This window comes from Gorilla gorilla, chromosome 15, assembly GCF_029281585.2.
Source record: "Gorilla gorilla gorilla isolate KB3781 chromosome 15, NHGRI_mGorGor1-v2.1_pri, whole genome shotgun sequence".
NCBI lineage: Eukaryota > Metazoa > Chordata > Mammalia > Primates > Hominidae > Gorilla > Gorilla gorilla.
The window spans coordinates 11623125-11650169 of record NC_073239.2 but is presented as its reverse complement, the minus strand read 5'-3'; the positions used below and the strand labels follow the sequence as shown (position 1 = coordinate 11650169).

At 39.2% G+C, this 27045-nt stretch overlaps 1 protein-coding gene across 2 annotated transcripts in view; it reads left to right on the top strand.

Moving 5' to 3' along the window:
* Window positions 1–27045, top strand: part of FANCM (FA complementation group M) — a 65733-nt gene that overhangs the window by 5030 nt on the left and 33658 nt on the right. The window contains exons 3-11 of one of the 2 annotated variants that reach the window (XM_004055119.5): window positions 814–891; window positions 8719–8877; window positions 11274–11405; window positions 13740–13872; window positions 14517–14642; window positions 15193–15279; window positions 18911–19095; window positions 24158–24364; window positions 26746–26959. In XM_004055119.5, the coding sequence (XP_004055167.3) occupies window positions 814–891; window positions 8719–8877; window positions 11274–11405; window positions 13740–13872; window positions 14517–14642; window positions 15193–15279; window positions 18911–19095; window positions 24158–24364; window positions 26746–26959 (1321 nt within the window). The remainder of the gene's footprint in view (window positions 1–813; window positions 892–8718; window positions 8878–11273; window positions 11406–13739; window positions 13873–14516; window positions 14643–15192; window positions 15280–18910; window positions 19096–24157; window positions 24365–26745; window positions 26960–27045) is intronic. The other variant, XM_055361855.2, reaches the window with a different exon arrangement.

The following is a 27045-nucleotide window of genomic DNA, read 5'->3' as shown; positions in this document are numbered from 1 at the left end:
AAATTAGCTTTCACTACATTACAGGTATGCTGGCACATACCTGTAGCCCCAGCTGCTTGGGAGGCCAAGGCAGGAGGATCACTTGAGCCTCAGAGGTTGAGGCTACAGTGAGCTATGATGGATGGCATCACTGTGCTCCAGCCTGGGTGACAGAGTAAGACCCTGTCTCTAAAAAAAAAATTTTTTTGTGAGCTTTCCACATAAAATCTAACTTAAAAAAAAAATCTTTCCCAAAATTTCAAATATAATTTCGTATTGCTATTTAAAATTCTGTGCAGTTTTATCTGTTAAGATTTCTCTTAATCTGTCAAGTGTGCATATGGGTATAGCCGTAAGGCTGAACTGTGGCCCAGACAATGGAAACTGAACTTTCTTCCTCTTCCATTTGAACTTAAAGCAGTCCTTTGAGTTTTTTTTTTTCTTTTGTAGAGACCAGGTTTCACCATGTTGCCCAGGCTGGTCTTGAACTCTTGAGCTAAAGTGAACCACCCACGTTGGCCTCCCAACAGTGTTGAGATTACAAGCGTGAGCCACTGTGCCCAGCACCTTTGAGTATTTTGATTTGCCCTTTGAGTATTTTGATGTTGCAGTTTTTTCTCTAGAAGAAGCCCTACTGTGTTCATGATCAGCATAGAGAATAAACCTAAATCATTTGCTCTTCAGATAATATAACTGGTGGTAGTTCACTCACTAGACCATCAATATATTGATTAAGGAATAATGATAAGGGACCATGTATAATAGGTTGTTTAACAGAACCACTGTTATTTTTGCATTGAACAGATGAAACTAAAGAACTTTTTTTTTCTTAAGGTTGTAAGAGAACTAGTCAAATATACAAATCACTTTAGAATCTTGGCTCTAAGTGCCACACCAGGTAGTGATATAAAGGTAAGTAAAATGTTTTTCCATTTATTACAGTTAAGAAAATAAAGCTTTTGGCCAGGTGCAGTAGGTCACACCTGTAATCCTAGTGCTTTGGGAGGTGGAGGTGGGAGGATCACTTGAGGCCAGGAATTCCAGACCAGCCTGGGCAACATGGTGAGACCTATCTCTACAAAAAATTAAAAAAATAGTGAGCATGGTGGCACACATCTGTAGTCCCAGCTACTCCAGAGGCTGAGTCAGGAAGATTGCTTGAGCTTAGGAGATCGAGGCTGCAGTTAGCTATGATTGCCACTGTGCTGCAGCCTTGGTGACAGAGCAAGACCCGTAATCCCAGCACTCTGGGAGGCCAAGGTGGGCGGATCACAAGGTCAGGAGATCCAGACCATCCTGGTTAACACGGTGAAACCCGGTGTCTACCAAACATACAAAAAATTAACCGGGCGTGGTGGCGGGCACCTGTAGTCCCAGCTACTCAGGAGGCTGAGGCAGGAGAATGGCGTGAACTCGGGAGGCGGAGCTTGCAATGAGCCGAGATCTAGCCACTGCACTCCAGCCTGGGCGACAGAGCGAGGCTCCGTCTCAAAAAAAAAAAAGAAAGCAAAAAACAAAAAACATAAATGAATAATCCAAATAATAAGAACTTTTATATGGGGCCAGATCAGTTTTCCATTTTGGTATTTATCTAGTTTGACATGAGAACTACAACATTTCCTACAACCTGCCTAGCTTTTTTTCAGTGGTTGCAGGACTCCCCTCCCCTCCCCTCCCCTCCCCTCCCCTCTCCTTTCTCCTCTGTTCTCCTCCCCCTCCCCCTCCCCTCCCCTTCCTCCTCCCTGTTCCCTTCCCCTTCCCCTTACCTTCCGTTTCCCTCCTTTCCACTCCTTTCCTTTCTTTCTTTCTCTCTCTTTTTTTTTTTTGACGGAGTTTCGCTCTTGTTACCCAGGCTGGAGTGGAATGGCATGACCTTGGCTCACTGCAACCTCCGCCTCCTGGATTCAAGCGATTCTCTTGCCTCACCCTCCCGAGTAGCTGGGATTACAGGCGTCCACCACCACGCCTGGCTAATTTTTGTATTTTTAGTAGACACGGGGTTTCACCATGTTGGCCAACTGGTCTCCAACACCTGACCTCAGGTGATCTGCCGGCCTCAGCCTCCCAAAGTGCTGGGATTTCAGGCGTGAGCCACTACGCCCAGCCCAGGAGTTTCTTTAAATTAGTAGTTTTCAGACTGCAGTGTGCATAAGAATCCCTAAAACCTGTTAAAAATACAGGATATTTTTAAATAGTAAAATGATTTTTAAAAGTTGTTACTGTTTCAGTTTTTTAAAGTTTTATTTGGAAATAACTTTAGATTGCCAGAAAAATTGCAAAAATAGAAGTCTTCGTTTGGTTCTCTCCTATCTTCCCCTAATGTTAACGTATCATATAACCATAATAAAATTATCAAAGCCAGAAAAATTAGCATTGCTATACCAGTAACTAATCTGCAGATCTTGTCTGAATTTTGCCAGTTTTCCCACTGATGTACTTTTCTGCTCCAGGGTTCAGTCTGTGATCTTACATTGTGTTGTCATGGCTTCTTAGTCCCTTCTAATCTGTGATGGTTCCTCTTTTTTCTTTTTTTTTTTTTTTGAGACGAAGTCTCGCACTGTTGCCCGGGCTGGAGTGCAGTGGCATGATCTCGGCTCACTGCAACCTCCACCTCCCAGGTTCAAGCTATTCTCCTGCCTCAGCCTCCTGGGTAGCTGGGATTACAGGCACCCGCCACCATGCCCGGCTAATTTTTTGTATTTTTAGTAGAGACAAGGTTTCACTATGTTGGCCAGGCTGGTCTCGAGCTCCTGACCTCGTGATCCGCCTGCCCCGGCCTCCCAAAGTGCTGGGATTACAGGTGTGAGCCACTGCGCCCGGCCGCTTCCTCTTTTTTCTTGTTTTCCATGACCTTGATGCTTTTGAAGAGTAGGTGCCAGATATTTTGTAGAATATCCCTCAATTTGGGTAAGTCTGATGTTTTCTCATGATGTGGTGACGTTATGCATTTGCTAACAATAATCCAGAAGTGATGCTGTACCTTTCTCAGCATATCCTATCAGGGAATAGATGATGTTGCTTTGCCTTTTTTACTTGTGTTGTAATCTTAACTAGATGATGTCTTCTTGGTTTCTTCATTGTAAAATTACTGTTATTCCCTTTGTAATTAATAACTGTCTTGTGGGGGAAATACTTTGAGACTATGTAAATAATCCTGTTTTAGCATCCAGTGGTGGTTCTTGGCTTGCAACAATTATTGTTGTGGTATTTGCCTAATCATTCTTCCTCTCTTTTACATGCATTAATTTGAATTCTTCTGCAATAAAGAGTTTTTTTCCTTCTGTGGGCCACAGTCCAATACTATTTTATCAATTTTATTAAGATTGTTCCAGCTTTGGCCGTTAGGAGCTCCTTCAAGCTCCTGTGTCCTTTAGACATGCACTTTTTTTTTTTTTTTTTTTTTTTTTTTTTTAAACAGGGTCTCACTGAGTCCTCCAGGCTGGAGGGCAGTGCACAATAATACTCACTGCAGCTAAATTTCCCAGGCTCAGGTGGTTCTCCCACGTCAGCCTCCTGAGGAGCTGGGACTACAGGTGCCTGCCACCACACCCAGCAAACTTTTGTATCTTTTGTAGAGACAGGGTCTCCCATAGTTGCCCAGGCTGGTCTAGAACTGCTGGTCTCGAACTCCTGGGCTCAAGTGATCCACCTGTCTCAGCCTCTCAAAGTGCTGGGATTATAGGCATGAGCCACCACACCTTGCCACTCTTTCTTTTAATGCTTCTGTAACTTTCTGACATTATAAGATACATTATGCTCCTTTAGTATTTTTTCGGCCCAACCATGGAATCAACAGTATGTCTGGGAAATTCTGGTTTCCTTTATTGAAGAATGGTAAAAATGCAGATTTTGAGACCTGTCCTATAATATTCTGATTTTAGTAGCTCTGAATGGTCTTCCATATTGAGTAAGGATTTTTTTTTTTTTTTTTTGAGACGGAGTCTCGCTTTGTCACCCAGGCTGGAGTGCAGTGGTGCGATCTCGGCTCACTGCAACCTCTGCCTCCCGGGTTCAAGCAATTCTCCTGCCTCAGCCTCCTAAGTAGCTGGGATTGGGATGGTGCCCACCACCATGCTCAGCTAATTTTTGTATTTTTAGTAGAGATGGGGTTTCACCATGTTGGCCAGGCTGGTCTCGAACCCCTGACCTCGTGATCTACTCACCTCAGCCTCCCAAAGTGCTGGGATTACAGGCGTAAGCCACCACGCCCGGCTTGAGTAAGGATTTTATTGGATACATTCTGTGGCAGCCTTTAAAAAAAATTTTTTTTTTATTTTTATGGGTACATAGTAGGTATATATATTTATGGTATATATGAGATATTTTGATACAGGCATGCAGTGCATAATAATCACATCAGGCTAATGGGGTATCGATCACCTTAAGCATTTATTCTTTTTGTTACAATCCAGTTATACTCTTTTAGTTATTTTAAAATGTAAACTTATTACTGACTATAGTCACCCTATTATGCTATCAAATATTAGATCTTATTTATTCTATTTTTTTGTACCCATTAGCATAGTGTCCCCCCTTCTACCCCCCTTGCCCACTACCCTTCCCAGCCTCTGTAATCATCCTTCTACTCTCTATCTCTATGAGTTCAATTACTTTAATTTTTAGCTCCCACTAAAAAGTTAGAATGTGTGAAGTTTGTCAGCAAGTTCCCCCAGGCCCCGGGCAAGTTCAGAGATGCCATCTAGGAGCCAGAAACTAGAGTCAGAAACCTTAGAAATCTACCTTGTGCTCTATACTACTGCAGCTAAGCCTGCACTCAAAGCACAAGATGAAGTCCTTCTCACTCTTTCTTTCCACAGGCGGAGGAGCCTCTCCCCATGGCCACCACTACCATAGGCCCATGGGGTGTACTGCCAGTCTACTGCTGATTTTCATTTAAGGCCCAAGGACTCTTCAGTCAGCTTGTGCTGAATGCTGCCAGGCCTGGGACTCACCCTTCAGAGAAGTGGGTTCCCCTCTGGCCTGGGACAGTTTCAGAAATGCTGTTGAAGAGTCAAGGCCTGGAATCAGGTCCCCAAGAGCCCATTTGTTGCTCTTCCCCACTGTGGCTGAGCTGGTACCTGAGGTGTAAGACAAAGTCTCCTTTACTTCTGCTTTTCTCAAGCAGAAGTAGTCTCTCATCATAGCCATTATTGCTAGAGATGTGCTGGGTTTCACTGGAAGCCAGCATGTCTAAGAGTCTCACCCAAGGCCCATGACATATTACCTGGGTATTGCTGATGGTTATTTAGGGCCCAAGGGCTCTTTAGTCAGCAGGTAATGAATCTTGCCAGGACTGTGTTCTTCCCTTCAAGGTAGCGGGTTTCCTTCTGGCCCAGGGTACGTCTAGAAAAGTTGTCAGGGAGCTAGGGTCAGGAACGGAGACCTCATGACTCTGCCCTGTCCTGTTGTGGCTGAGCTGATATCCAGGATGCAAGATAAAGTCCTCTTTACTCTTCCCTCTTTTTTCCTCAAGCAGAAGGAGGGAGTCACTTTCATTTCTGTGAGCTGCCCAGACTGGGGTTGAATGAAGGGTGGTGCAAGCACTCCTTTAACTGTCCCAGCTGGTGTCTCGCTAGGTCACGTGCCCCCCATGTTCATCGTCTCCAGAGCATTTGCAGGAACTTAAGTTCCAACCACTAGGATGGGGAATTCCCTTCTAGCTAGGGCTAGTCTGAATTCTCCTTCTGTGGTGGCATTGACTGAGTTCCACTTGGTTTTGCTTTTCACTGTGACAGAGCAACACTTAGTTCAATGCACAGTCTCCCAGAAACTGCACTGTCCTTCCCCCAGGTTCTTAGATTCTTTCTCCACACCACAGGGCCTCTGGGGGATGAGGGAGGGGTGGTGTCCATGATTCAAGATTGTGTTTCCTGGCTGAGCGTGGTGGCTCATGCCTGTAATCCCAGCACTTTGGGAGGCCAAGGCAGGCCGATCAGGAGGTCAGGAGATCGAGACCACACTGGCTAACACGGTGAAACCCCGTCTCTACTAAAAAATACAAAAAAATTAGCCGGGCGTGGTGGCGGGCACCTGTAGTCCCAGCTACTCGGGAGGCTGAGGCAGGAGAATGGCGTGAACCCGGGAGGCATAGCTTGCAGTGAGCCGAGATCGTGGCATGGCACTCCAGCCTGGGTGACAGAGTGAGACTCCGTCTGAAAAAAAAAAAAAAAAAGGATTGTGTTTCCTACCTCAAAGTGCCTCTTTTAGCAATATGAAGTGAATACCAGGTACTGTGATTGCTCACTTGATTTTTGGTTCTTATGAAGGTGCTTTTTTTGTGTAGATAGTTGTCAAATTTGATGTTCTGTGTGGGCGATTATCTGTATTTCGATCTTGCTCCATGCTTCCAATGATAACTTTTAACTCTCGCAAGCTGCAAGACTTTTTTCTTCTATCCTTTTTTTTTGATGAGCTTAGAAATTCTATCCTATCTCTGGTTTTCTCCCTGACCTCGTTTAAACATTCATGTTTTTCAGTCAGCTTAAAAATGTCATCCCCCTTTGGGAGGCCGAGGCGGGTGGATCACGAAGTCAGGAGATCGAAACCATCCTGGCCAACATGGTGAAACCCCGTCTCTACTAAAAAAATACAAAAAATTAGCCGGGCATGGTGGTGGGCACCTGTAGTCCCAGCTACTCGGGAGGCTGAGGCACAAGAATGGCGTGAACCTGGGAGGCAGAGCTTGCAGTGAGCCGAGATCGCGCCACTGCACTCCAGCCTGGGCGACAGAGCAAGACTCTGTCTCAAAAAAAAAAAAAAAAAAAAAGTCATCCCTTCAGAAAGGTCTATTCTAACTAAGCTATCTTGTCAGTGTTCCTTATTTTGTTATTTTCTTCTTAACATTTGTGATAATTGGTCATTCTTTTGCGTATTGATTATTTTGGTCTTTCAGCACCAGTAAAATATCAGCTACATGAATGTAGGGATTATGCCGATTTTGGTCGTTCCTCTGTCATTAACTCAATGCCTGGCATGTGGGAGTTACTCATGTATTTCTTTCATGAATGAACTATTAAAAGCAATAAGCTTAATTTTATAAAATGGTCACAAATGTACTCTAGATTTTGAATACGTATAGGCCGCCAGTGATTATGGTGTGCCGTATTGGGCACTGCACCAGGTATTGGGAATACTAAGATATGATTCTTGCCCCAGGCTGTTTTTTCCCCCCCCCCGAAACCAAGCCCTCAAAGCTTTCTTTTTTTCTTTTCTTTTTCTTTTTTTTTTTGGAGACAGGGTCTTGCCCTGTCACCCAGGCTGGAATGCAGTCGCAACTGTAGTTCACTCACTGCAGCCTAGAACTCCTGTGTTCAAGTGATACTTCAGCAGGTGCTTGCCACTTCGCCAGCAATTGTCATTTTTTTTGTAGATATGGGGTCTCACTATGTTGCCCAGGGTGGTTTCAAATTCCTGGCTTCAAGCAGTCTTCTCAACTTGGCCTCCCACAGCCCTGAGATTACACCCTTAGGCGTGAGCTGCTGCCCGGCCTAAACCTACAAGGCTTTCTATTTTTGTTTGGGCACCATGGCTCACACCTTTAATCCCAGCACTTTAGGAGGCCAAGGTGGGCGGATCACAGAAGTCAGGAGTTGGAGACCAGTTAGGCCAACATGGTGAAACCCCATCTGTACCCAAAATACAAAAATTAGCTGGGCATGGTGACATATGCCTGTAGTCCCAGCTATTCAAGAGGCTGAGGCAGGAGAATCGCTTGAACCCAAGAGTCAGAGTTTGCAATAACCTGAGATAGATTGCACCATTGCACTGCAGCCTGGGTGACAGAGGGAGGTTCCAAACCGCCCCCCTCCCCCCAAAAAAAAAGCCAGGCGTGATGCCTCACACCTGTAATCCCAGCACTTTGGGAGGCCAAGGTGGGCAAATCATGAGGTCAGGAGTTCGAGACCAGCCTGGCGAACATGGTGAAACCTCATCTCTACTGAAAATACAAAAAATTAGCTGGGTGTAGTGGCAGGCGCCTGTAATCCCAGCTACTGGGGAGGCTGAGGCAGGAGAATCATTTGAACCCGGGAGGCGGAGGTTGCAGTTAGCCGATATCGTGTCACTGTGCTCCAGCCCGGGTGACAGAACGAGACACCGTCTCAAAAAAAAAAAAAAAAAAAAACCACACACACACATACAAAACAACTTTTAATTTTTACATACTCTCAGGATCCTCTCTTTTTTTTTCTTTTTAATTGTTAATCGCACTGTCAGTACCATAGTCTCCTGCTACAGAATACAAGAGATTATATATTTTTTTTCCAGTTTCCTAATTTTACAATGAAGTCTCTTTATAAGCTTTGGGTATATGAAATTTAGTCCTGGAAATATATTCACATCATATATGTTGATTTAAATGGAAAATATTCTACTAATTTATCAATAATTGATTGAGTATTGCTAATCTGAAATTTTTGTCTGAGTCTTTATAAAGACTCTATTTGTAAAGTACCAAACTACATTTGAGGAACTTTTTGGACATTTACAAATATTCTTATTTCTCGGATGCTTGGCTTGAAGGTCTGTGTGGGGAAAAGATGTTTCGGAAGCACTTTTCACCTGTTGTGCTACTTCTGATGTACTTTTTTTATAGGCTTATCTTCTTTCTTTTTTGTTACTTAATGATATAAATTTCTGGTGCTTCTTTCAAAATTTTACTGCTATTTTATTTCTGTTAGTGACTTAAACTAAAAAATTTTAACATGTAATTTATAATCATGCTTAATTGATTTCATACAGGCTGTGCAACAAGTTATTACTAACCTGCTAATAGGGCAGATAGAGCTTCGTTCTGAAGATTCTCCAGATATTTTGGCATATTCTCATGAAAGAAAAGTTGAAAAGCTTATTGTTCCGCTTGGTGAAGAACTTGCAGCCATCCAAAAGACCTATATCCAGGTAAACCATTTTTATGACATTTAGGGATTTCATAAATAAACTGGTAATTGAATTATTTCAGCTAACAGGCTTTGGATGTGATAATATAGTTATCTTATTTTTATATAATTGATATGTTGAAAAAATTCTTTGAAGTTAAAATTTTTGGAATGAGCACTGTGTTTTGTATGTACTAGCAAACTGTTATTGAAAGGGAAAATACAAAAGATGGGCCATTTGTAAAGCAAATAATAGCCTTACATGGTTTTGTATTTTTTTAAGTAAACCTTATAACTGGAATATAGAACATGCACACACATACACACACACACAAACAGCAAATGTAGACAAAGCATAAGTGTATTGCTCAGTGAATTTTCACAAATTGCACACACCCATAACATTAACACGTACTGAGATTCAGCCAGAAGTTTCTTTGTTTTCTTTTTGTTGTTTTTTGTTCAGCTCACTGCAGCTTCCACCTCCCTGGTTCAAGCAGTTCTCCTTAGCCTCCCAAGTAGCTGGGATTACAGGCGCATGCTACCACATCTGGCTAATTTTTATATTTTTGAATAGAGACGAGGTTTCGCCTTGCTGGCCAAGCTGGTCTTGAACTCCTGACCTCAAGTGATTTTCCTGCCCCGACCTCTCAAAGTGCTGGGATTACAGGTGTAAGCCACCATGCACCCGTCCCCCAGAAGTTTCTTTGTATTGAAATATATTTTCACTGTTGTCCTCCCTGATCCTTTATACAGCAGTGCTTTTCATCTGGAAATTACTTCACCTACCTGGCAACATTTGGCAGTGACTTGACACATTTTTGGTTCTTACAACAACAACAACAACAAAAAGGCAGGAGAGGAGGGGGAGGTAACAGGTGAAATGTGGAGTTATTATTGGCATCTAGTATATGGAGGCCAGGAATCAGCTAAACATCCTACAATGGATAGGACAGCAGCCCCACAACAAAGAGTTATCTGGCTCAAATGTCAATATTATAGCTGTTAAGGACCTGCTTAGACAATTGTCATTTTCACCGGGAGAAATTTGTGGTAACACATTGTTTTTCTGTAGTTCATAATTAGTGTCGTGGTTGAACAACATGGTTTCACATTTTCATTGCCATGGATTAAAGGTGGTTACAGAAATAGATAACCAAAAAGTTATCTGTCACTTAATCTATAGTAAGCCTTTCTTAAAGAGACATTTTGTAGTAATACAGCTTTTTTGTTTTTAAATTATTTGTAACAAAATTCTAAGCATTATTGAGTTAAGATATGGCAAAGTCTTTTTGTAATTGTCTCTTTGATACTAGTGCATTTTTAATTGAAAATCATTCCATTTATAACAATGTAAATATAATTCTTATAATCATATACAAATGTAATTTAATTTTGTTAGTATTTTTAGAGTGTCTTATTAGGCAGTATGATCAGCAAAGTTGGAAGGGAGGAAAAAAAATGTATTAAACTAGCCATAATTTAGAAAATACAAATTAGGCAAAAATTTAAACAATTACGTACTGCTGTAGTAGGTCTTCATCTATAGGTCTCCTTTTGTGCCATTAAGCTCATTTCCACCTCAGGACCTTTTTGTTTGCTGTCTCCTCTCTCTGGAATCCTTTGTCCTTAGAACCTCACATGGTAGACATACCTCATCATTCACATGTGAACTCAAATGTTCTCTTCTCAAAGAGAGTCTTTGTTCACCTTATTTAATAATGATCCCTTTCCTCTCAAAGACTCTACAGCATTATTGTGTTTTAGATTCTTAAATGCATTTGTTGTAATGAAAATGATCTACTTTCTTTGTTCGCTTCTTTATTCTTCGGTTCCCTCCATTGGAATGTAAACTATATGAGAGCAGTGACTTTATTTGTCTTAGCCACACTATCCCCAGCATTTAGAACAGTGCTTGTTACATAGTAGATGGTTAATAAATATTTGTTGAAAAAAATGAATCAGTGAGTAAAATTAAATATATTCAGGACATTTCAATTTATTCAGTACTTTACAAACTACTCTACAAATATCTGCTGAGGACCTAAGTGCCAAACTGGTCTAGATACTGAGGATGTAACAGTGCAGAAATCAAAGGTCTTCGTTCATGGTACTTACACTTAGATTATAGTGTGTGTAGGTTGAGAGAGAGAGAGGAGTTAAGAAATAAACAGATAAACAAATGTGTTGTTAAATTACAGTTGTATATAATAATTGCTTATGTTGATTTTTATATGGATATTATTTGGGGATAGATGTCAATAGTTTTAAATGTTATCATTGCTGAGTTTACTTAAACATTCATTGTGAGACAAACTTTATTAAATATATAATTCCTATTTTAATATGTGAGAAAATGATTGTACTTGAAAAAGGACTTTAGAGCAAGCTTAAACTAGATTGCTTTTAAATTTGCAGATTTTGGAATCATTTGCTCATTCTTTGATTCAGAGGAATGTTTTGATGAGAAGGGATATCCCAAATCTAACAAAATATCAGATAATTCTGGCAAGAGATCAATTTAGGAAAAACCCATCTCCGAATATTGTGGTAGGTATTTTTAAATAAATTTTGATGACAGATTAAATTTTCACTCAAAGCCAGGATAAAACATAGGTAATGATATTTTGGGTACCTATTAGCTCATCAATAATTGAAAAACGAGGCCGAACACAGTGGCTGATGCCTGTAATCCTAACAGTTTGGGAGGCCAAGGTGGGAGGATCACTTGAGCCCTGGAGTTCAGGACCAGCCTGGGCAACATAGTGAGGCCCTGTCTCTGCAAATGTAAAAGAAATAGCCAAGTGTGGTGGTATGTACCTACTCAGGAGCCTGAGGTAGGGTAGGATTGCTTGAGCCTGGGTGGTCGAGGCTGCAGTGAGCTGTGATTGCAGCATTGCATTCTAGCCTAGGTGACAGAGTTAGACCTGTCTCAAAAAAAAAAAAAAAAAAAATCAGAAATGTTTATATAGTTTATAAAAGCATGAGAAAAATCTGGCAAGAATACAATGTAATGATTTGAATTAAGATAAATTTTATCTTTTAACTTTTTCTTTTTTTTTTTTTTTTGAGACAGAATCTCGCTCTATTGCCCAAGCCGGTGTGCAGTGGTGTGACCTTGGCTCACTGCAACCTCTGCCTCTCAGGTTCAAGCAACTCTTGTGCCTCAGCCTCCCTAGTAGCTGGGACTACAGGCACGCATCACCACGCCTGGCTCATTTTTGTATTTTTTAGTAGAGAGAGGGTTTCATCATGTTGGCCAGGCTGGTCTCGACCTCCTGACCTCAGGTGATCTGCCTGTCTCGGCCTCCCAGAGTGTAATCCCAAAGATTACAGACGTGAGCCACAGTGCCCAACCTTTCTTTTTAACTTTTAAGGAAGAATTTGTCTTTTAGTCTATTTATTTTGTGAAGTCTCAAAGCCGTGAGAAGGTAGATTGTAACTGAATTTTAGACGCAGAACATTTATTCTTACTCTCAATACCAGTTTGAAGGAAGCATCACAGCAAACTTCTTATTTCTAACCTACATTGGAAAAAAATAAATGGATAAAAAAATATCTGTCAAACTATGTCCAAAGTCAGAGAAGACACTCACAGACACAAAAAAGGGCACCGAGTCATTCTTTGAACTGATAGGGAATGCCTGTGCAAAAGAACAGAGGCAATTGAATTAAAGCATGTGGGAGACAGTGAGCAGACCAATTTGGCTGAGGATTTGGAAACCGGATATGATAATATAGGTTGTACTACATGAGAGTAGCTTTAAGTATTATACCACGAAATGTGGTCTTTATCATATAGTATCTGGGGAAGCACTAAAGGAGTCTTTTCTGTAAAATTGTAGTATATTATTATTTAAAACTTTAAAAATATGTTTTGATTTCTGCTAGGAAATAGTAAATCTAAACCTGTTGAACTAGATCTTAACTGGAACTGGTGAGAGGTAATTAGGGTACCATTTTAGGGCATTTGTTAGTATCCTGGAATATTTAAAATCACTAACATTGATGTTAAGTGCTACTAAAAATGTTAGAAAACAGTAGTCTTCATCTCAAAGGAAAATAATTAGAATATGTTCTCCATGCTCTCCTTAAAAACTATCTTATCAGATAGATACACATACCATGTACTTCCATAAAGGAATGTGCCCTTCATTTTTCCATGAGAGTAGTGGTTGAAAGCACAAGGCCTCTTAGCCAAAATTCCTGGGTCTAAATAGTGGTTCTGCTACTTAACGGTTGTATGAGCTTCCTCATCTATAAAATGAGCATAACAATAGTAGCTACCTGCTAGATACTAAGATTAAGTGAATTGTGCAGGTAATGTGCTTAGAATAGTTTCTGGAGCTCAGTGTCAGATATTTTCACAGGACGTATACTTGGTATTAAAGGTTGGCATTAAAACAGTCTGATTAAATATTTGTACTTTTGCCAGTAACATTCATGAGGATAGGCCATATCTAACTTATTTCCCATTTCCATTGTATCTAGCTCAGTGCTTGACAGGTAGGAGATGCTTACTATATAGTTTTGAAAGAACAAATATATTTATATACTGCCAATTAATTTACCTGTAAAGAAAAACAGTATAATTTTTTTCTCCTTTACTTATTCTTTTTAAAATGTAAGTTTCCTGTTTAATTAAAGAAAAAGAAATAAAGGGGCAGATTTTACATACAAAATACATTGGTACCTTTCCATAGCAACATCCTATAAGATGACATTTAATAACCAATCAGTTATAGCAGTGTAGAAGGGAATGATGATTATGATCGTTTGGATTATATTATAAATGTTACACTGACTATGGCCTGACAACTTGGGCATGGAGCATGTATGTTCATTTATTTCTCTGGTTAAATTTGACATATGCTGTTTTTCTAGGGAATACAACAAGGCATAATCGAGGGAGAGTTTGCTATTTGTATTAGTTTATATCATGGTTATGAATTATTGCAGCAAATGGGAATGAGATCATTATATTTCTTCCTTTGTGGAATTATGGATGGAACTAAAGGTAAATTATATCAAATTATTTAAAGAAATAATGACATGTATTATTTTGGCTAAAGACATATTGAAGGGCTGAGCACAGTGGCTCATTTCTGTAATCCCAGCACTTTGGGAAGCCGAGGTGGGTGGATCACTTGAGGTCAGGAGTTCAAGACCAGCCTGGCCAACATGGTGAAACCCCGTCTCTAATAAAAATACAAAAATTAGCTGGGTATGATGATGCACTCCTGTAATCCCAGCTACTCAGGAGACTGAGGCGGGTGAATCGCTTGAACCCGAGAGGCGGAGGTTGCCTTGAGTCAAGATCATGCTGCTGCACTTCAGCCTGGGCAACAGAGTGAGACTGTCTTAAAAAAAAAAAAAAAAAGACATATTAAAGAGTTTGGATGACTTAAAAATGATTTATTTTAAAAAAGCATTGGAATAATTAACAAATGGCCATGTTTCTTTGTTTTTAATAAATTCCTGGAGAAAAGGAAACCATTCATTAATACATATATGAATGTAGAACTGCAAAAAGTTTCTGGTTTTCATGTTTACACTTGAAAAACTTACATTCATTGCTAAAGTTTAATTTCTTTTTAATAAATAATACATTTTATCAGTTTTATTATTATTTATTTGAAAACCTTTTCTTAATTTCTGAAGGAATGACACGGTCAAAAAATGAACTTGGCCGAAATGAAGACTTCATGAAACTCTATAATTATCTAGAGTGTATGTTTGCACGTACACGTAGTACTTCAGCAAATGGTATTTCTGCTATCCAACAAGGTCTGGTTTTTCTTTTAAAATTATGTATTGTGTTGTGTTTCTTAATCACAGTTAATTTTGAAATTTTGCTCCTTTGATGCAAATGTCTACAATTATTTATATTTTGTAGCAACAGATCTGTTAAATGTGTAAATATTTCATTTTTTAAGATTAATATATATTCAAGTTTAAAGTTTATATGCTTTAAACAATGTTTAAACTTCTTCAAACAAGTTTACAAACTTTAAACATATAACAGATGTTGGTAATTGTTAGTGGTAGTAAAAATTCTCAGAACTATCAAAACCTGATTTATAGTTTGATATGTATTTTTGCTTTCTTTGCTGCTGATTCCTCTTTAGGTTCTTTCAGAATGAAATTTTTATGAAAGTTCAAAGTTCATTTTACAATAAGACTTATGTGCTACCTAGATGTTACCTCTGGTTTAAGTTTTTTAAAAATTAAAAAAAAATCCAACATATGCATTGGAAAAGATAACTTTAATATACATTAGTGTAATTGAATATGGAAAAAAATAGAAAAAATTTTTGATATTTTTGTTTTGTTCCAGGAGATAAAAATAAAAAATTTGTTTATAGTCATCCAAAGTTAAAGAAATTAGAAGAAGTTGTAATTGAACACTTCAAGTCATGGAATGGTAGGTCATATTTAGTAGCTTTAAGGCAAGATAAAGTTATTGCAAGAGGTAAAACTTTACTTATGGCTGGGTGCGGTGGTTCACGCCTGTAATCCCAGCACTTTGGGAGGCCGAGGATCACGGGAGGTCAGGAGTTCAAGACCAGCCTGACCAACATGGTGAAACCCCGTCTCTACTAAAAATGCAAAAATTAGCCAGGCATGGTGGCACATGCTTGTAATCCCAGCTACTTGGGAGGCTGAGGTAGGAGAATCGCTTGAACCTGGGAGGTGAAGGTTGCAGTGAGCCGAGATTGTGCCATTGCACTCCAGCCTGGGCTATAAGAGCAAAACTTGAAATAAATAATCTCGAAAATAAAACAAACAAAGAAAAAACTTCAACCTATTAGTTTATCCTAACATTTCTTATGGAGAAGGTGGGCTTTTAATTACTCTGGATAATGAATACCAAAAAGCTGTGAGAAATTTTGGAAGGGTTAGGGCAAGGGTGGTGGTGGGAATGTTAAGAATAAGGTACTATATAAGTTAGCTTGGGGTAATATAAGGGAAGTGGAGAGTAAAACAATATATAGTACAGTAAAAGAGTAAAGCAGATTAGGAGAGAGAGAGTTATAGAGGAGTGCTGTTTTATATAGGATGGTTATAGAAGACTTCTCTGTAGAGGGATATTTAAAGTGATGATGGAGATAAGGGAGGAAGCCTTGTAAGTTTTGGAGGCAGGGGGAGAGATAATTCCAAGCAGTAAAAATAGCAGATTCAAAGGCCTTGAGGTGGCAGTAGGGTGCTTGGTATGATTAAACAGACCAGTGTGGTTAGATTGAAGCTACAAGTATGACTGAGCCTACAAGTGGTATAGATGAGAGGTATGCAGATAATATCAGACTTTAGTTTTTAATTTCTGAATATTTGTGCTTTGCAAAACCAAACAGAGGTATTTGTAGCAGTGGAATGACATGACATTTTAAGGATCACTCTGGTAGTTTTGTGGAGCATAGACATTGATAACTTAGAAAACTATTACGATAGTCTTGGATGATGACACATAATAGTGGTGTTCATCAAGGCAATAGTGGTCAAGGTGCTGGGAGGTAGATTCTAGATATATGTTCAAATTGGAGCCAACTTATTTATTGTATTTGTTGATGGATTAGACGTATGGTATAAGAAAAAAGGAATTGGCCGGGTGCAGTGGCTCACACCTGTAATCCCAGCACTGTGAGAGGCCGAGGTGGGCAGATCACAAGGTCAAGAAATCAAAACCATCCTGGCCAACATGGTGAAACCCCGTCTCTACTAAAAATACAAAAATTAGCTGAGTGTGGTGGTATGTGCCTGCAGTCTCAGCTACTCGGGAGGCTGAGGCAGGAGAATCTCTTGAACCCGGGAGACGGAGGTTGCGGTAAGCCAAGATTGCGCCACTGCACTGCAGCCTGGCAAAAGAGTGAGACTCTGTCTCAAAAAAAAAAAAGGAAAAAAGGAATCATATGGCTGGGTATATACATTTATGTGTACATGTTTGCAAATGATTACATGAGCAAAGTGAAAAATGAAGAATAGAGATAAGTATATGAGGTAATATGTATGTTAATTAGCTTGATTTAGCCATTTCACAATGTATATAGACATCTCAAAACATATTGTACAACATAAATATATACAACTTTTGTCAATTAAAAAAAAGAATAACAAAAGAAAGAGCAAACATGTTAAGATGTTTTTGAGACACCTAAGTGTCAAGTAGGCATTAGATAACCAAATCTGGATCTCAGAAGAATGATTGCTGCTGTTTTTACATATTTACATATATGTGAATACATTTTGGAGTTATCAGCATAAAGGTAATATTTAAAGTTTCAGGAATAGATGTGATTATCAGGACAACAGTTTAGAGATATACAGAGGAGGGTCCAGAATGGAGTCCTGAAGAATATCAACAGTTAAGGGTTTGGAGGAAAAAAAGCCACTAAGAAGCTTGGGGAGGAAACTGGACGAGTAAAATGTCAGAGAAGCTGAAGAAAGAGACTATTTCAGAAGGAAAGAGGAAAGTGTGTTAAACTAAAAAGTGTCGATTGAACTTGGCAGTATGGAAGTTATTGATGATTTTGCTGGAAGGAGCTTTAGTGGAATGAGGGTAAAAAGGCAGGCTGTGACAGATTGAAGGAGATATAGGTTTTGTGATGAAAGTAGCAATTCATTCAGGAGCTGGTCACATACAGAGACTTGATGCTTGATGCAATGATGATTCAAAAGAAGTTTGTTTAGAATAATTTTACTTGGAACAGCTGCTTCTTCAAGTCCTACGTTTTGTTTTTGTATTGTAAATTAACTTTATATTTAATAAGTCATTTATTCCTTAGAGGAATTGTGAAGATTAAATGAGTTAACATACATAAAATGCTTAGTGCAGTCCTTGGAACACATATGATGATTAAGATAATAAAAATCAGTAGAGGTTGGATGTGGTGGCTCATGCCTGTAATCCCAGCACTTTGGGAGGCTGAGGTGGGCAGATCTCTTCAGCCCAGGAGTTCAAGACCAGCCTTGGCAACATGGCAAAACCCCGTCTCTACAAAAAAATTTTAAAATGTAGCTGGGCATGGTGGCATGAGCCTGTAGTCCCAGCTACTCAGAGCATGAGGTGGGAGGATCACCTGAGCCCAAGAGGTCGAAGCTGTAGTGAGCCGTGATGGTGCCACTGCATTCCAGCCTAGGTGACCAAACATGACCCTGTCTCAAAAATAAAAACAACCAACCAAAAACCCCACACAGTATGCAATAATTAACCAATTACCATATGTGCAAAACTATATACTGTTTTCATGTATACATCAATCCATATTAGATATGAAGAAACTAAAGCTTAAAGAGCTTAAAAAACTACCATGATCACCAATCACCCAGAGAATTAAGTGCCCAGCCACAAAGATCATGTTCTTACTAGTGCATTCTACTGCCCGCCACCCCCCTACCTCACCTGCCCCCCAGCACAGACATATCGGGAGCAGCTTTGGAATTCACTGTAGGGTATGTTCTGCAGTTGTCTTGGAGAATTTGAAAGTATAGTAGATTTGAGGACAGAATGCATGGCTTGGATTAAGACATTGCCTTTGTGAACAGAAAGGAAAGGGAAGACTTATGAAATTAGGGGGAGCTGCATAGTTCTTGCTTCTGGCTATCTTAGAAGGTAAAGGGAAATGATAGCCATTATGCCTGAGTTGAAGGACTAGTCAAAAGTGATTCAGATAATTCATATTTGATTTGTTTAGGATTTTATTTTATGACAGCCAATGATAATAAGCTAAGATTATTAAAATTAATAGAGAATATAGTTTAAAAAATTTCAAGATGTTTGAAATTATTTATTTATTTGTATGTTTGTTTATTAGAGACTGGGTCTTGCTATGTTATGTTGCCCAGGCTGGTCTTGAACTTCTGGGCTCAAGCGATTTCCCCATTTCAGCCTCCCAAGTAGCTGGGACTATAGGTGTGTGCCACCACATCCAGCTAAATTATTTTTTTGAAAGAATTATCATTCGTTAGCATTAACACTTTCAGGTTTGTCTTTTGAACTAGTTCTTGTCTAAATGCTTTGTAAAAAGTTGTAATTAAAGTTTCTATACATATATATATAGCTGAAAACACTACTGAAAAGAAACGTGATGAGACCCGAGTTATGATCTTCTCTTCATTTCGAGATAGTGTTCAAGAAATTGCAGAAATGCTTTCACAGCATCAGCCAATTATTAGAGTAATGACTTTTGTCGGCCATGCCTCAGGGAAAAGCACGAAGGGTTTTACCCAGAAGGAGCAACTGGAGGTAATTATTTTTGGAATTGATAAAAATAAAAATAAGATTGATTAGCTTTGCGCTTGTTCTTTTTTTGTTAGTTTTGACTCACTGGTCAATTAGCTACTTAAAAAGAATTTTACAGTAAACATGTAGGTAAAAATAAGCATATTTTGAAAGATGATAACATGTTTTATGTGGTTTTGGAACTTTTTTTTTTTAGAGTAATGTAAAGTGTAAAAGTTAAGCAGAAAAGCTCTGGAATTATATTAACTGGGTTGGAATCCTGACTCTACCACTTAAAAGTTTCTTTACTTCTTCTTCCTCAGTTTTTCTTATCTGTAAACATACATCATAGAGTTGTTGTAAGCATTGAAAGAGATCGTATTTTAGAGCCACCAATAAATGTTTATTAAGTCGCTTTAATAATTTATTCTAAACAAATAATTAGCCTATCTCTTTTTATTTATTTAAAAATCTTGTTTTAAAAGTGGGGTCAGAAGAAACCATGATAGTATTTAAGGTAGCCTTATTCTCTGAGTAAGAGGACATTCGGTTTTCTGAGTGCTGTGATGTTTTGAGGGAAATTTTACATTATTGATTTTTATAAAATCTATGCAGCTTTTTATAAATTAACTATGTAAGTCTATACTTGAGTAGTGACTGACAATTAGATATCTCTTTAATTTCTAATTAATTTTGACAGATCCTTTTTTGATTCTGCAGACGTTAGTAGATGAGGTTTTTTTTTTTTTTTAGATGGAATCTTACTCTGTTGCCCAGGCTGGAGTGCAGTGGTGTGATCTCAGCTCACTGCAACCTCCGCCTCCCAGGTTCAAGCGATTCTCCTGCCTCAGCCTCCAGAGAGCTGGGATTACAGGCACCCACGCCTGGCTAATTTTTGTAATTTTAGTAGAGATGGGGTTTCATCATCTTGGCCAGGGTGGTCTCAAACTTCTGACCTCTGGTGATCTGCCCGCCTCAGCCTCCCAAAATGCTGATATTACAGGCATGAGCCACCTCGCCTGGCCGGGAGGTAGTCTTCTTTTTTTTTTCTTTTTTTAATTTTGAAATGGAGTCTCTCTCTGTCGCCCAGGCTGGAGTACAGTGGCCCAATCTCGAGTCACTGAAACCTCTGCCTCCCGGGTTCAAGAGATTCTCCTGCCTCAGCCTCCTGAGTAGCTGGGACTACAGGTGCCCACCACCACGCCCAGCTAAGTTTTTTTGTATTTTTAGTAGAAACAGGGTTTCACCATGTTGGTCAGGTATTCTTTTTTTTTTTCTTTTTTTTGAGACGGAGTCTCGCTCTGTCGCCCAGGCTGGAGTGCAGTGGCACGATCTCAGCTCACTGCAAGCTCCGCCTCCTGGGTTCACGCCATTCTCCTGCCTCAGCCTCCCGAGTAGCTGGGACTACAGGTGCCCACCACGCCCAGCTAATTTTTTGTATTTTTAATAGAGACGGGGTTTCACCTTGTTAGCCAGGATGGTCTCCATCTCCTGACCTCGTGATCCGCCCGCCTCGGCCTCCCAAAGTGCTGGGATTACAGGCGTGAGCCATGGTCAGGTATTCTTTAAATACCTTTTATGCCTGCCCTCACTACACCGAGAAGGCTCTGTTTAAGCTGACTGGATATGGTGGGGAGTGCCTTCCTGAATCTGAAAATAATACTTTTGCCTATCGTCAAGTCAGATTATACATATTTTTAAGGTATCTAGTGGGTGATTACTACTCTTAACATATATGTATGAATGAAAAATGAACTGGATTTTTGCTGTGGAGGTCAAGCATTTTCATTATTTGAAATACCTGCAGTACCCAATCCGATCTCTGATCAATTTCAGTATTACCTAAAGTCATTATTTCCTGAGCTTGTCAGGCACCATAAGAACCTTATTGATTTTACTGACTTTATCATTTACTCATTTATGTCAATAATATTTTAATGTATGCCAAAGTAAAAACTTTTTTTATTACTCCTATATGTAATTGCTTTCATAACAGCTGTTTTATTTTGAAACGAGCTTGCAGGCAAATAATTGTACATTGTCCATTTATTTAGAAACACGTTATTAAGTCAGAAGAAGTTGGGGGGGCCAGATCCTTTAGGGCCCTATATGTCATTTCCATTTTAATGACTTTCTCTTTTACTCTGACCGAGATGAGAAGTTCTTGGAGATTTTGGGGCAGAGGATGGTCTTAGCTCGGTTTATATTTTAAAAGAATCAGCCGGACACTGTGGCTCATGACTGTAATCACAGCACTTTGGGAGGCTAAGTTAGGCAGATTCTTGAGGCCAGGAGTTCGAGACCAACTAGGGCAACATGGTGAAACCTTATCTCTACCAAAAATACAAAAATTAGCTGGGTGTGGTGGCATGTGCCTGTAGTTTCAGCTACCTGGGAGGCTGAGGAGGGAGGATGCTTGAGCCCAGAGGTCGAAGCTCCAGTGAGCCAAGATCACACCACTGCACTTCAGCCTGGGCAACACAGTGAGACCCTGTCTCAAAAAAAGAAAAAAAAATCATGCTGGTTATTGTCTGAAGAATAAACTGTAGGGACTAAGGGTGGAAGTGGAGAGACCGGTTGGGAGACTTATAACAATTTAAGCTGAAGATGATGGTGACTTGGACTAGGGTGGTAACAAGGATGGTGGTGAGAAGTGGTTAAGTTCTGGATGTATTTTGCAGGTCAAGCTGACAGGGTGTATTGACAAATTAGAGTGGGATGTGAGATAAAGGCATATGAAGTCTGGCTGTAGGATGACTCCAAGGTTTTTGGCCTGAGCAACTGAAGGAGCTGGTATTAACTAAGATGGATAAGACTGCAGGAAAGGCCAGGTGTGGTGGCTCATGCCTATATTCCTAACACTTTGGGAGGCCAAGGCAGGTGTATCATTTGAGGTCGGGAGTTTGAGACCAGCCTGGCCAACATGGTGAAACCGTGTCTCTACTGAAAATACAAAAATTAGCCAGGCATGGTGGCGGATGCCTATAATCTCAGCTACTTGGGAGGCTGAGGCAGGAGAATTAGGGAATATCAGGAGCTTGGTTTTAGATGAGTTAACTTTGACATGCCTCTCAGATTAATGCTTTTCAAACTATTGAAACTGGTAGAGGACCAGTTTATTTCCCCCACTACATGACATACTGATACTTTTGAACAATAAAAATGAATTACTAGAAAGTAAAATGAATGAAAAATAAAGTTCTGGTCCAATTTTTAAAATATTAGTAGAGTCAGCCAACAAAATTACTCTGTCAAGTGTCTAAACCCTTACTTTCAGTTATTGTACTTACCTTGTTGTCAGCTAGTAATAAACAGTTTTTGGACAGGCACCAGTAATAAACAGTTCATGGAGCACACTTTCAGTAGCAGTCTTTTAAACATCAAGCAGAGATATTGGATAAACAATTGAATATATGTCTTGAGTTTGTGGAAAGGGTTCATGGAAGTGTATATTCAATGGCAAATTAATATCAATCTTAAGCATGGAAGCAATAGTTTAGTTTATACATGTTAACTAAAAAGAAAATTGACATTCTTTATTAATCTGTTAGTTATATTAAGAAAAAATGTATCTAGCACTGTGGCCTTTTTTTTTTTCTTTATCTGGGCAAAAAGGACATCTGCTTTACTATGTTATATGCAGGTTGGCTTAATGTCAGTACAAATTCCAAAGGAAATGAATTACTCTTAATGTTTAATCATGATCATTGTTTCTCCCTGTACTCCAAGGATTTCCATATTGAAAGAAAATCCTTGGACCAGTGCAACTGAAATGTTTATGAGAAGACTTAACATAATACATTTATATTTATTGTCCTACTTTTAAGGTTGTTGTTTTTCACAATACAACTAGCTTACAGATTAAGTTAGGTTTTTGGAGTCAGAGACAGTAACATTCAAATGCTGATGATTATTAGTGAGACATTAGGCAAATAGCTTAACTTTTCAGATTTTCAGATTGTTTAATAAAATGCAATGATAATATCTACCTCATAGGGTCGTTGGCAGTGGAAACTAATATATAAAGTACTTAGTTTGGTACCTGGCACATAGTGTGCCCTTGCACATAGTAGCTATCTGTCATTATTTATCAGCTAATTCAGCTTTAGATGTTGCATTATCTCACTTAATTACCACCTCCACCGCTCCACTGTACACAAACTCACAATGTTGGTATTGGTCTGTATGGAGAAACTGAGTCTCAGAGCAGTTGAGAACTAAGTTTATAGGGCTTAAGGGACTTTCATTAACTTTTTCATTAACTCCTTCTCACGCTATTGTGGTTTCATTAAACTGATCAGAGAAATCCTGGAATGGTAGTATAAAAGGTAAGGTATGACTTCTAAGAGTAATACAACATTCTTACAAATATTATAAGAAATATTTATAAACCTATTTCAGATAAAACTATACATTTAGGTCTAAGATATGATAAATAGGAGTGATTGCTGTAGGCCATTTCCCTGCCCTATTCCCCTTTCTGTGGTGCTAAAAGTAAACTCTGGGTTTTCTCATTCAGTGACGAACTTAAATTGTTGACAAATCCTTTTGACATCACAACCATTACTAAAGCAAAATAATTAGAACTGTTTATTTTACCATAATCTCTTTTGGCTTATATTGCTAGTTGGTTGCTTCTTTTCCTATTCTATACTATCCTTGATGCTGATTTTTTTGCTTTGTTTTGTTGAAACAAGGCTTTACTCTGTTGCCTAGGCTAGAGTGCAGTGTCACAGTCATAGCTCACTTGCAGCCTTTAACTCCTGGGCTCAAGAGATCCTCCTGCCTCGGTCTCCCAAGTAGTTAGTGCTACATGCATACACCATCATGCTGGGCTAGTTTTTTTTATTTTTCGTAGAGACAGGGTTTTTCTATGTGCCCAGGCTGAGCTTGAGCTCCTGGACTCAAGCAATCTTTCTGCCTTGTCCTCCCAAAGTGTTGAGATTACAGGCATGAGCTGTGGCCAGCCTTGAGGCTGATTTTTAATCTGATTTTACTATTTTTCAGGTGAGTGGGGAAAAATATGCTTTGATCTACAGTTCTCTTACATTTGCATGTAGTTATTTTTCAATTGTTTTTATTTTAGGTAGTGAAACAGTTTCGTGACGGTGGTTACAACACGCTGGTTTCTACCTGTGTGGGTGAAGAAGGTTTGGATATAGGAGAAGTTGATCTTATAATATGTTTTGATTCCCAGAAAAGCCCAATTCGTCTTGTACAACGAATGGGTAGAACTGGCCGTAAACGTCAAGGCAGGATAGTTATTATCCTTTCTGAAGGACGAGAGGAACGTGTAAGTAGAGCTGCAGAAACACAACTTGACACTTGAAATTTGAGAAATACAGCCCAAAGGTGAATATCAACATGTTAGCATTCCAAGTCCAAACACTCTGTAGATGGTTTTGATTTATTTTCCCCCACTTTGTATTGGATTCTCTCTTGTAACTAGGAGAATTTTTGACTGGATTCAGTTTCCTAATTTTTATCCATCTAAAGAAACACATTTTTAATACTTAAGTAGTAATTCAGAGATACCTAGATCTAAAAACCAATATGTATTACTTTGTTTTACTATTTTCCTTTGCTTCTAAAGAAGGCCTATGCTTTGTGTTTAGTTTACTTTTCTTTCTGAACTATAGTAAACTGAGAATCATTTTTTCCTTTTCAACGGCTGTCAAAATAACTGACTAAATAAGAAACAAAGAACATGTATCAGAGACAGTATGAAGCCTGAAAAACCCAAAATATTTACTTTCTGACCCTTTTTGGAAGTTTGCTGATGCCTATTTTAAGTGATAAGGAACTTGAATTATATTCATACTGTGCTACAATCTTGAGTGACAGGCCTTTCTAAATAAGATGTTACATAAAATATTATTTTGTGTTTGTTACAATAAAGTATTAACTAACTTTTGTAACTTATCGAGACTAGTTCAGCAGCCAAATATATAGATTCACATTTAAGGTCTTAACAGCTATGATAATTTTTAAAAATTGATTTTAGGCTGGACATGGTGGCTCACGCCTGTAATCCCAGTACCTTTAGGAGGCTCACTTGAGGTCAGGAGTCCGAGACCAGCCTGGCCAACATGGTGAAACCCCGTCTCTACTAAAAGAATACAAAAACGAGACAGGTGTGGTGGCACACGTCTGTAATCCCAGCTACTTGGGAGTCTGAGGCAGGAGAATCGCTTGAACCTGGGAGGTAGAGGTTGCAGTGAACCAAGATCCCACCACTGCACTCCAGCCTGGGTAACAGAGCGAGACTCCATCTCCAGAAAAAAAAAACAAAACTGATTTTAAATATTTTATATACTCTTTAAAATCATCCTGAAAAATGAATTATTTCTCTAATACTTTTCGTGTGATTATCGCATATTCATATGTAACATCTAGTTTATCCACAAAATGATCTTAATGAAATGTTTGGTAAAAGGCCGTGTAATATCAGTGAGTGCAATTGGGTTCTAATTGTATTCCCTAGCCAAGTTACTTAACCTCTCCATTCACTTGTTAGGTTTCTTATCTGTAAAATAGTAACAGTGGCCCCGTTTACTCAGTATTTACATTGTGCTGTATAATGTTCCAAGTTTCAGATTCATTATTGTATTTAATCCTGTCAGCACCCTGCAAAGGGAGTAACGTTTTTGTTGTATACAGGGAGGGAAACTGAAGTGTAGAAAGACGAAGAAACTGAAATAAGGGAATAGTTTTAAAAAAACACAAGACAACCTTACACTTCTATGTAAATATCAGTCTTTTTTAAAAACAGCAAGCTAACAAAGATAGATTTACTTTATGCAGTATAACTGCTAAGGTGGGCTTTTGTAATAATGGACTTTGAAATGATTTTCTTTTTAAAAAAAAAAAACGGAGTCTTGCTGTGTCACCCAGGCTGGAGGGCAGTGGCATGATCTTGGCTCACTGCAACCTCCATCTCCTGGGTTCAAGCGATTCTCCTGCCTCAGCCTCCTGAGTAGCTAGGACTACAGGCGCATGCCACCATGCCCGGCTAATTTTTTTTTTTGTATTTTCAGTAGAGACGAGGTTTCACCATATTGGCGAGGCTGGTCTTGAACTCCAGACCTCGTGATCTGCCCGCCTGGGCCTCCCAAAGTGCTGGGATTACAGGCGTGAGCCACCGCACCCAGCCTGAAATGATTTCCATTAAAGGTTAATCTAACAGCTTACTGATAGGTTTTAAAATTCAAGACAGCTGGGCTCAGTGACTCACGCCTGTAATTTCAGCACCTTGGGAGGCCAAAGCTGGAGGATCACTTGAGCCTTGGAGTTCAAGACTAGCCTGGGCAACACAGGGAGACCCCATCTCTACAAAATAAAGATTAGCTGGGTGTAGTAGCTCACACCTGTAGTCCTATCTACTCAGGAGGCTAAAGTGGGAGGATCGCTTGAGCCCAGGAGGTTGAGGCTGCAGTGAGCCCTGATCACAGCACTGTACTCCAGAGCCTGGATGACAGTGTAAGACCCTGTCTCAAAAAAAAAAAAAAAAAAAAAAAAAAATTCAAGACAACAGAAGCTCCATTTTCTAAGTATTTAAGTGGAGCGGGGTTTAATTTTATGTTTACAATAAATCCAAACTAATAATTGCTTGTTATGGATAAATTGTTATTTATAAAAGTAATATAATCTGACATTTTCTATTTGTTTTTACAGATTTATAATCAGAGTCAGTCCAACAAAAGAAGTATATATAAAGCTATTTCAAGTAACAGGCAGGTCCTTCATTTTTACCAAAGAAGTCCACGAATGGTTCCTGATGGAATCAACCCAAAATTACACAAAATGTTCATCACACATGGTGTCTATGAACCAGAGAAGCCTTCTCGGAACTTGCAGCGAAAGTCATCTATCTTTTCCTATAGGGATGGTAAATAAATTTTGCATTTGACACATGCATTTTTCCCCTGTTCTTACTTAGCAGGTCGTATCTTGATATAATATTTCTTGTTTGAA